The 11,277-nt window shown below is 47.2% G+C and overlaps 1 protein-coding gene across 1 annotated transcript; it reads left to right on the forward strand.

Moving 5' to 3' along the window:
* Nucleotides 1-434: 434 nt before the first annotated feature.
* Nucleotides 435-6,285, forward strand: LOC144148060 (prolyl 4-hydroxylase subunit alpha-2-like). Its single transcript, XM_077679658.1, has 2 exons — nt 435-1,049; nt 5,791-6,285. Exons 1-2 carry the CDS (start codon nt 435-437, stop codon nt 6,283-6,285), a joined length of 1,110 nt encoding a protein of 369 aa, XP_077535784.1.
* The last annotated feature ends 4,992 nt before the right edge of the window (nt 6,286-11,277 follow it).

Below are 11,277 nucleotides of genomic sequence, written 5' to 3' on the forward strand. Positions count from 1 at the left end.
CCTCCGCCGGTGGCAACGCCCCCATTCGCTGCCTCCTCGCATTTGTCATCCAAGTGAAGAAGAAGATGCCTTCCATTTGGCCTCAACTCTATGTGCTCTGCTTGTATTTCGGAAACGCTTTAACCGCCAATGATCTCTTCACGTCCAGCCAGCATCTGCAGGAAGTGCTTGCGAGTGAATCCCTCACCCTGGAAGACGTCTCCTACCTTCTGTTGCGGGAAAAGTGGAGGTTGACTATAGCGAAACGGCAGCACACCAAATGGGAGATGGCCGCCTCCTCTTGCATCAGTCATGATGCCCTAGGAAAGTTCCTTTACGCGAGTCGTTTCGGTGCCTTTTGGAGAGATGTTCTTGTCAAACGCTTGAATCCAGACAGCGGTCCTCTGCGACTTGCCTTCATGTCGCCACCGTCTCGCCATTGGTGGCCGACAGATATGGACGTGAACGGTGCGGCTGTTTCAGTCTGCAAGCTTCAACAGGTCTACGACATACCGACGTCCAGGATGGGGGCCATGGCATCCCCTGATATCCTCGCCACTTCTCCAGATGTATCGGTAGATGTTGCCAGGGGCTGCTTCGTTAAAGGAAGGTTCGGCAACACTTCTGCCTGGCTTCAAGCTGCCCTCTTGAACGCAAAAGCACGTGGGAGCACAAGCAGGAGACTGGCTCTGGGTGCCTCTTGGCTTGAAGCGAATGACAAGCGTCGACGAGCATTGATGAAAAAAGGGCTGCAGCCTAGGCATCCCGGGTCACCGACCAGTAACATTCGTTCCTACAAGTCGGTGTGTGTCAGCGGAGGTGACTTACGGCAGGCAGGGAGGGATCTAGTGTGCCGATCATCGACAGATCCCGTGCATCCCCAGCTCAAGCTGACGCCGCTTGCAGTGGAAGTGCTCTCCTTAAAGCCTCGTATCGTACTATTCCGGAGCTTCCTCAGCCGATCAGAGCTGACTGTTATCCGGCACAAGTCGCTGAGAGCGCTGGTTCGTGGCCGCGTTTACATCAATGACGACCAGCCAAATGGTGTCAGTTGGGGACGCATTAGTAAGGTAAGCAAAATATCTTGTACCTCTAACCATCTAAGGAATGGTGATAATTCCGTAATCGCTCTGGTACAAAGCAGGGTATTTGCGAGAGCAACTCAGTTTACAACTGTCGCTAAAAGCTGCTCATTTGTTTCAAAGTTATGTATCATCTATAGATACAATGTCATGAATGGTGAATGTGTGTGAAGGCAATTTCTCGTTTGATGAGGACTGGGGGTTCGTTTCGACTTCTCGTATTACGTATACAAAGAAGTTATTTGAAATAGGGGAGGCGATTTTAATGAACTAGGCACGATTGATTGAACGACATGATGACTCCTCACCAAAAAATCGAATGCACCTGTTTCGTAAGTACCTATCTATGCTTTCAGCGGAAAGAATCGTCTTTTGAGTGCCTGTTATCATCGAGATTATGGCACTAACAATAGCATTTTCGTAAATCAGGAAACAAGAAAAAAGCAGGCGCCCCAAGCACTCAATTTGTTTGGAAGTACGTCAGAATATGTGCGCTGGCTTTGCGCTGTATGTATGTCGTTCGAATGTCCTACTTGGCATGGTGGCAACATGGTTGGTTTCGCAGCTTCCAATTGTTCACAGTCCAATTACAGCCCAATTGCAGTGCAGCCCTTTTGCGCTCATCTCTCATGTGTCCGCAAAATGTACCTTTCGGGGCCAGTTGGTGCATTCTTACATTTTGGAAAAATATAACGAGAATACAACGAAGACACGAGGCAAACAAAGACACGTGGTCGAATAAATTTTAACGTATTTTTAATCGCGCTCTGAATCCTTGAAATAAACATTTGACCTTCCTTGTTTTAAAGACGACAACCAGGTCCGCTGTATTTGTTCCTCTAGAACAAAGAAATCTTCACTGCCATTTGGTTCAAGCCACTCAGGTTGGTAACAAGAGGAGTAGCCGCACTATTTTTCGAGAATGTGCTTGAGGAAAGCTGTGGCCACGTTATTGAGGAAAGCTCCAGCCTTGAGATTCTGAGGTTAAGTGCTACAGGTTTTTCGGTATCAGTGCTAAATGCGTTCGCTACGTGCCTACATGCAAAGGTCAAAAAGCAAAAGTTAAGACTCGTAGGTCGTGACTAAACAAAGAAAAGAAAAACGTAAAAGTAGCGCCATATGTTCACAGTGTTTCACACAACACCAAGGAAATTGCGGGGAGGCATGCAGTACAAGTCGGGTTGTCCGCTCCGGTTTGGATGGGAGGTCTATAGAGCTCGCGCATAGAAAATGCGGGAGTGAGTGAGTGAACAAACTTTATTTAGACAAGTTTCAGACACTGGTGGTTGGGCGTCCTGCCGGTGTGGTACTGTTCTAGTCCGGAAAGCCCCGAACGCGCTGGCTGCCATGGCCGTCTCCACCAGGCTTCGCTAAACTGAGGTCGGTTGCGGCCAGCTGGCCCGCCCAGTCCTCGTACGTTGGGTGTAAATTGTGGGTAAGGGATGGGTTTTTCTGAAACTCCCGTATCATGTGGTGCAGGGTGCCAGGATAAGGACAGAAATTACAAATCGCGCAGTAGAGGTGAGGCACTTGCATAAGGGAGAGTGGGTAGAGGATAGGAATCTGTTTGAAGTTGGGAAAAGGTAGCTTCCTCGGCTCTGGATAAATGGGGATGTGGTGGCGGGAACTGCTGTCGTTCATGGATGTAACAGGCCAGGATGTCTAAGAACTGAGAGTAGCGGGCTTTGGAGCGCGAAGGGGCTGCGTGTTATGCGACATATCAGGAAGTAGCGGCAGGCGGCTTGCGAGTTGGTGACTACAGTGAGGTAGTGTTTTCTGGGGAAGGTGGCCAGAGCGAAGACAAGTTCTTCTGCTGCCTCAATAGATGTCGTGGGTACTCTAGCGGCCGTCAGTTCAGAACTGTTGGCGTTGGCTACACTCACGGCATGGGCAGCTTGTTGGTTGTACAGAGAGGCATCCGTGTGCCGAGTAAAGGAAAGCGTTTTCTGAGAGCTCGTATCCGGGGTTCTGGACGTGCCTTGTTACAGATGGGGTGTATGTTCTAGGCATGGGTGCTGCTTTTATAGTTTGTAGAGGGATGTATTGCCTCTGTTCGAATTTCGGGGGTGGCCTGTAGCCGAGCCGGGTAAGTGTAGCCGTGCCGGTTGGTGTGGGCTTAATTCGTGATAATCGGGGAAAAAACAAAATGGTTTGTAAAGCAAAACATGCGAACAATTACGCAAAATGTGCGACTCGAGCGATCACAGAATCCCGTTGACAAGTTGCAAGGCATATATCGGCCACGCCGGCCAATATGTGAATGACCACTAACGCGAACACCGTGCGTTGACCATTTCTTGAGGAGCTGGCCATCTTGCCTTTCACTGTCGCTAGTGCAAGTGTGTGCCTTGTTTTGAAAATGTAACTATTACGGAAAAAGGCAGAACGCAAAGGGAGTGAGAGACACTTGCAGCGTTTTATATGCGAGTGCAACAAGAAGGAAGTTGTGGTTGTGTACATTCCATTGCCTTGTGAGGTAGAGTGATTACAAGCACTGCTACAAGGTTGATGCTTGTTGAGTCTCGGGTGTGTTGTTGTGCTAATAGCTTTGCGCATGCGTAGCGGTTCGTTGATCGTAGGATGTATCATTCATCGGTCATACGTTCAGTTGCTAGTCCAGCGTGTGTGTTGTCCTTCCTTTTCCTCGCGTCAGCGCTGTATTTCCGTTCATTTATTCAATCCGTGCTAGGTGCCCGTGAAGTTTCCTTGGGGAAAAAGAAGAGCTTCTCACATACAAGCTTACCCGGAAACATCAGTCTTCTAATTAGCAGACACGTTTAACTGAGGAAGAAGACGGCAGCATCCGTGCGCTCCAGATTAGTAATGGAAATCAAAAAACAATACAAGCCAATCCACACAGTGTAGGTAGAGCAGCAGCGAAGCATTAAAGGTGCACATCGCAGGCATGGTTATAGAATTGAGAAGGGCAGACAGTAGCGCGATTTGGTGATCATACCTGGTGGCAGAACAGCGCCGTGTTTCAGAAATACACCAGAAACAAACAGAACCAGTCCTTTCCATGAAGTGAATTTGTAGAAAGCAGCAAAAGATATTTCACTACTACATATTTTCTGCAAAAAAGTGTTGCATTGCCATACAATAAAATTTATATTTCAGAGTCATCCTGTTTTTCCTCTTGTTTAATATTTACAGGTGCGCAGATTTGATACGAGGCTGAGAATAAATATTTCGAAATCCACGTCCACAAAGGACCCGGATAACACGAAATAATTGCAATGATAAGCTGTGCCCAGCCTCCAGAATTTGCAATTTCGGTCAAATCTTGTCCGAAACATTGTGCCCCTAAAGGTGTCAGGAAGACCATACGTCATTTGGCGGCCTAAAGGTTCTACAAAACAGAAGTTTTCGTTCAGTGAAGCAAATGCCGGTGTGTCTCTATAGCAACTGCACCAATTTCGCCTGAAACTTCAAAATAATTGTGGCGGTATTACACAAACCACCCGAACCAGTGGCGACTGCCGAGCCACTTTCCCGCGACTACTCTATGACGTCAGAGAATGTTGTTTCTGCCGCCGTCCTGAGTCACGCCCGAGAAACATGACTGGGCGATCGTGCATGGTAGGGCCTCCACTTCGCTGTAATCGAATCGCATTAATGTTAACGTGTTGTATTCCTGGTACATCATACGCCACTCTTGCCCATACTACTTCATTGCAGCGCGAAGTTTTCTAGTTTTTCCATACCACTTGGCGTACCGGCTAAACAAACGTCTTTCGTGTCTTGATTAAAGCTTAGTGAATTGGCAGAGGCTACTTCATTGAAATTGAACAAAGTTATATTTTTCTTTCTGGCGCCTTCTATGTGCGGCCTTGTCATAGGCACTCCAGAAGACAAATTAAATACGGAGCTCCCCATCTGCTGGCATTGTCAGACGAAGCCTGTTTAACAATGCCTGTCAGGCGAGGTGAACACGGTAAAATAGCCATTCACCTTCGGCTCCCCGATGGCGGCGCTAGCCTTCGCGCGCAGTCAATCCTAGGTCTAGTACTAGGAGAAAAACTCGGTGCTTGGCAGAGCCGCTTTGCGGAAACTATCAGGAGCGATCAACAAGGTTCTGAAAATTCGCGAAGTGGTCTTTAGATGGTTTGAAAAATAAGGCAACTGAAAAGTACGGAGGCTTTATTAAAAATGCACAAAAATCTATAAACAGCTTTGCTGTGAAACTTCGCTGCTCTACCAGGCTGTACTGCGCAATCGAATTGCTCTCGTCCTGCTAGCGCTTCATTGTCAGGAAAAGGACCTCGCACGCTACACCGTAAGTGAAATCAGCCTCACCTATAGCAAACCTGGAAATGTTTCGAATGCGGCTGGTAGCGTCTACTGCCCTGTATAGCACCCATCTAGCTGGTGCTACTGAGCGATGTGGTGTATTCTGCACGTGGTGACGCAGGCGGTGCCGGCTGTTGGGTTTGCACACTGAATGCACTCTACACGTGTCGCCGCAGCCTGCAGAGCCACTGTTTTGGGCTACGGCGAAGCAAGAAATCTCACTTAGTGTGAGCCATGCCTTCTGGTCAAGGAGAGAAGTAAGGAAGCCTGAAAGCCCCGTTGTGCTTACGTTAAAACGGGAACGGTCAAAAGGGGCACCAATAAGGGCTACATAGTGAGGCTTTTTCAAAAATTTGAGGAGGGAAGACACGGCGCTCTTGAGGCATCCTCACTGAGGTAAGGAGTCTTACCAGATGTTTTTGGCTCTTACGCTTTGTAGGTTGCCTGGCTGTCGGACAGCGGAAACGACGTTCTCCAGAGGATTCCTCGTCGCATAGCCGCCGCTACGAACCTCTCCCTGGAGTGGGCTGAAGACTATCAGGTGTCTAACTACGGACTCGGGGGCCACTACACGCCGCATATGGATCCGCGTGGCTTTAACCAGATTGCCGATAGACTAGATAAGGAACGAGGCAACAGGCTGGCCACCATGCTGTTCTTCCTTTCCGATGTCCCGGCAGGGGGTGCCACGGCATTCGTCGAGTTGGGTGTCGCAGTGAAGCCGCGTGCCGGCGACGCCCTGTTCTGGTTCGACGTTGAGCCTTACGAGGGAAGCGACTTCCCTCGGAACTTCTCCTTCTGGCACCAGAAGAGGGCACCCGATAGCAAAACGCTGCACGTTGGGTGCCCTGTACTGAGGGGGTCCAAGTGGATCGCCACCAAGTGGATTCGCGAGAAGGGCAACGTCGTGGTCAACTACGACTTCCCGGGTTGAGATATAACTGCCGTAATGCAAATCTTCTACTGTAATAACTCAGTATGCTTGATTTGGGTGCTGTTAACGATGCTTATTTTATCTACAATTTGTTGTGCATTGAGCAATGAACAGAATAAAATGGCAATTTTCTACATAATGCAAGACGTTTCATTTCAATAGCAAAGGATGCTAGGAAAGCATCTAGAAGGTAATCATTGTTCTCGACGAGGAAAGCCGATCCTGACAAGGTCGACACGCAGTGGTAGCATTTCTACTTAGCCCCAGGATAATGTCTTGTAACACACTATTCGTCGCAGAGACATAATATAGAATTTGCGACACAAACAATTGTCGCATAGTGGAGTCTAGTTCCCCTTTTTAAATTAATACAACACTGCAAATAACAAAATGGAAAACATGAAATAAATCAGTTAATAATTGTTGGGCCATGTGAATAACCGGGAAAACGCTGCTCCAATTTGAAAACGGTGCAGTTACATTTTGTAATTGTTTTTTGGCCTACTAGGTGGGTGAAAAGTGTAATTCCTAATGGAATGTTTTAATCTACATTAATGAGTTACCCTCCCAGATTACATTCTGCATGCGTCTTTTCCGATGATAATTGTGCGGTTACCGTCCTAATAACTCAATTGATTACCACTTATCTTTTGAAAAAGATTTTAACCGTACTTGTTACTGGTACGACAAATGGTTTATGAAATTACTTTAATAACACTATTTATTCCCGCACTTTTGGTCACGTACGCCGTTGTTCTTCCCAGAGTGAAGCTTGCATGGATCCCACATATCACGTCTATATTAGTGCTTGCAAATATCCGCCAAATCGGGTGCTCGGTTGAACCGGCTGAGAGCGACATCGGCACGTAAAGCCGCCCGTCCGGATACCCTGAACTTAACGGATAGTCAGTGTATTCGGTTTTAATATCCGGTAAGCAGGATTTTCAAACATTCGAACGCCATAAGGAGATATGGCAACATGCCATTGTTTCGGTTCGATCGTGTGTGTGGTGATATCATGTGAGGAAGGCAATAATTAGTACTCCCTGAAAAACGGTGTTCGACGTACAATACCAAGTCTGTTACAACTTGCTTATGTTAAAAAAACTCACTGTTATGCCCTCGTTCTAATCTTTGGGATATAAAATGAAAATTCAAATATCTGCATATGCGGATACAAAACGGTAACCGATTTCTCCAGTATTCCGGTTCTCAGGCTTCCAAATTACAATAATTGGTGAATCGAATATCCGGATAACCTGTTTTTCCACAGACCCAGTTTTGTATTGCCCCACTAGTCTATATCCGCAAACGCATCACGTTCACTGGGCTTTCTACACCGGAACTTGCCAAATTTATTGCATTAAAAAACTCGCCTTCTAAAGTTTCATTCTGCTAGAATGGGATTTCCCCGCATCGTCACCATAACTGCTTAGCAAACATGGCAAAAAGAAACCAAACTAGAGCAGCGCGCTTTATATCACGTGACCACGATATCAAATTGAGTATAGTAGAAATTAAACTAGACCTTCTTTCACCGCCATTAGATTGCCACCGTAATATTGTTCTTTTTTGCCTTTTCCACAAATACATTTTCACCAATAAGTGAATCCGGATGCAACTTCAAACGCCTCTTTTCAACGCTTAGTCAGTGTGCTGGCATGGGGCGTCTAGGATTTCTCTGAATAGATAAAAGAATGAATTCAAAACAGCGCTAATCATTGGCAGAGAAAACGGCAACACGCGGCGCTGATCAAGTCACCGCCTCATCTCAGTTTGCCATTGCTTGTTGATAATGGCCTGCCTGATTTCCGTAGCTTTGCTGTAAATGCAACCGGACCGAGCCGGGATCATCATATTTTCATACTGAACGCGAAGGGAAATTAGCGGGGAAAATACGGTTACCATGTCCCGACACCATTGTAAGACCATGCGGTGTGTACAATGTCCAGTCAACGTCGTATGGGATCCTTGGCTTTTCGAATGCAAAGTTCTTGCCTAGCCATGACGAAAAGTTCTTTATAGACGAAAAGTCCTCGCCTTTTCGTCCGCCCGGTGGCTGCCGCGGGTAGCTATATCGCGGGTAAACAACACTAGGAATTGTACTCTGGGAAAACCGCGCAGATAACTACGACTGCGGTAGAGGGAGGCAGTATATACGTGTTAACAAAGCGAGTAAAGCGGGTAACTCAGGCGGCTAAACGACGTCGCAAGCACATCACCTCCCGCACGAATGGCAAAGATACAGTCGCAGCCCGCGAATACAGGTAAACTTGGATATGACGAAGTTGACAAAAATTTCCATTTTTTCTTTACACGCAGGTGTCTAGTTAAGGCTCGCATGAATGAACGAAACCAAGATGCTGTACATAAGAGAGGGTGAACTCATCGTAATGATTTATTTCACAGTTAAACATTGCTTGATTTGCTTCGGCTGTTTTCCCACGAAGCCAGCCAATACTCGGCACTACAAAGAAGCAAGGTGACGTACCCACGTATGCAGGAGCGTACCTCAAGTTCCACTTTTGCTTTTTCAAAATTTTCAGTGCCTTAATTTAACCAGTTTCAAGTACCTAACATGCTAAAAAGGCGCATTTGCGAACTTGAAGCTTTTTGTTCCTCTACATTGTTGAGAGGGTGCTGGTTGGGGTGCTGTACCAGGCGGCCACGTTCTTTGCGAGCTTGTCCTGAAAAGACAACCGTTTTCGTTTACTGGCAGCAGAACTCATCACTGACGAAGAGACATTACAGATGGAAGTGGAGACGCGCTACTACCCACCGTCAGGCAGGCCTAGCGCATAATAGACATCGCACTCACACGCGCTGGAAACGCAGGACAGTTTGCGTTGCGGGTGGAGTTTGCTAAGTTAGTGAATTTCTCCAGCCGATTCTTCAGAAAAAGTGAAAAAAGAAACAATCGGTGAAAGAGGAGCAAACTTGTTAAATCACGGTTAACTATCGGACCGCCTTCGTTACATAGATGTTGCAAATACATAAGTTTAAATGGGCTGGAAATGAGGAATTGAAAAACTTCATTTAATCGCGGAATCCCTAACATAGAGGCTCTTTTCATCCCGGTTTACCTGTACCAAAAATTGGGAACCCAGAGCCAAACGTGGAAAAAAGACAAGGTAGAACACGAGCCTTTGATAGACGTCTGCGGAAACATTGGCCACGGGAGATTGTCTACGTTGAAACTGCCGAGTACAACGACGACGGCTGTTGTCTCAACGCCATGAAAATTGCAGTCGCCAGCAATGAATGAGTTACAGTTGCGTTACCGTCCACGCTGGGCAAAAATCCCACTCAGGGCGAAGGGAAGGCCATAGTCATTTTGATAAATATACCCGAGTGACCAAATTCGTAAGCTACTGGAACTTCGCCATACGGAACTTTGCGAAAGGCAGAATCTCCCATACAGCAGCCTCGCTGTTAAAAAACACTGCCAACAAAACTGAAGCTCTTTTAAAATTTACTCCCGCCCGCTGCGGTCTACAGGGAAATGAACTGGCCCACGCAACCACTCGAGCTCTTGCGAACCGAGCTGTGTTACCAAAATCGGCACCACAATCACCATCATCCCGTACCAGACAGCACAGGAAGGCCGAGACCAAGCACACATTTTTAAATCACACAAAGACAGCGTAATATTCACCAAGATCCACCAATAATAAAGGCAATATCCACCGGCCTACCATACCCTTTCCTGGAAAGTGGCAGTCACGTAGCGATGATTGCAGGCACTTTTCCAAGCCCTGTTCCCCTCAACCGTTGCTATCCAGATCTGTACTGAAACCTCTACACTTTCTGCAACAGTGGAGCAGACCTGCAGAACATGATATGGTCCTGACATGAGATCCAAGCAATACGACTGCATATATTAGCAAGCCCGCTATGAATACCCTTAACAGACACAGCATAAGGACTAAAGAACCATGGGAGATTTTTATGCTCAGCTCCAAACAGGAGCAACAACTTACAGAAGTCCGGATGGCCAAACACGCCGCGAGGATCCAAGGAACACTGGCTGACGGCTGAGGAAGGAGATCATCTAAGTCGTCTACCCTTTAGAACAAACTCGGCAATCAAATGAATTCACCGCTCTCTCTGACTGAAACATAGAAGGAGAAACTGCTGTGTGTTGACACGTGCGCCACACGTCAGTGGCTTTCAGATCAGAACAGATAAAACATTATTGTTGCCATGGGTGGGACCGTTTTCAGGTCGACTTCTGTGTCCTTCCAACGACGGCAGGATACATATAGATCTTTGCGGTGTCTTCGACCACCTGGGATAGTGAGGCCTGGTTCAAAGGATGTATGCTAGCAGCGCGATCTCCCACTGTTACTTGTTCGTAATTTGTAATAAAATGGGGTGCTTTTTAAGAGTTTGTAGAGGGTTTTCTTCACAGGACCAAATCATATGGGGTAGGTCAGCGTATTTATGGAAAAGAGGGCATTAAAGTGCATCTCTGGGTAGCAGATTGATAGGAGGGCAGCTTTGGGAAATGGGGATGTTTCATGTTTTGCGCCATACAACAGCGTGGCGGCGGGGCAGGGAGGGGTCGGGTTGGGGGGAAGCGAGCTCTGGACAGTCGGTAGTAATCGAGTGCCGATCGGTAGGTCAAGACACAGTCCCTGTGGGAGAACCGTTGAGGAGATTCTGCAGCGTCACAAGGCTCTCGCATGACCAGTTCTCCAGCAACCTCGTGTGCCGATCTTTTCCTGGGAGTTCATAGTGGCCCGTTGTACAGACAGATGTAGATTTCTCGTTTGGCCAATTGGATGGCCTGCAGAAGTAGGCGGAAAGTTCGGGGGTCAACTCGGCCGTTGTAGTTATTGGCAATTCCCGATGTCGAGTCGCTTATTATACTAGTAAGCTTAAAGCTGGAAATAATGGCAAGAGTGATAGCCATTTATGCGCCTACGGTTTCAACTTTTTAGGGAAGGGAAGGATGGCAAGTGTTCGTTGGGATGAATCAACTACGACTGC

The sequence above is a fragment of the Haemaphysalis longicornis genome, unplaced genomic scaffold (assembly GCF_048455015.1).
Source record: "Haemaphysalis longicornis isolate Haplotype H1 unplaced genomic scaffold, Haemaphysalis longicornis Haplotype H1 scaffold_75, whole genome shotgun sequence".
NCBI lineage: Eukaryota > Metazoa > Arthropoda > Arachnida > Ixodida > Ixodidae > Haemaphysalis > Haemaphysalis longicornis.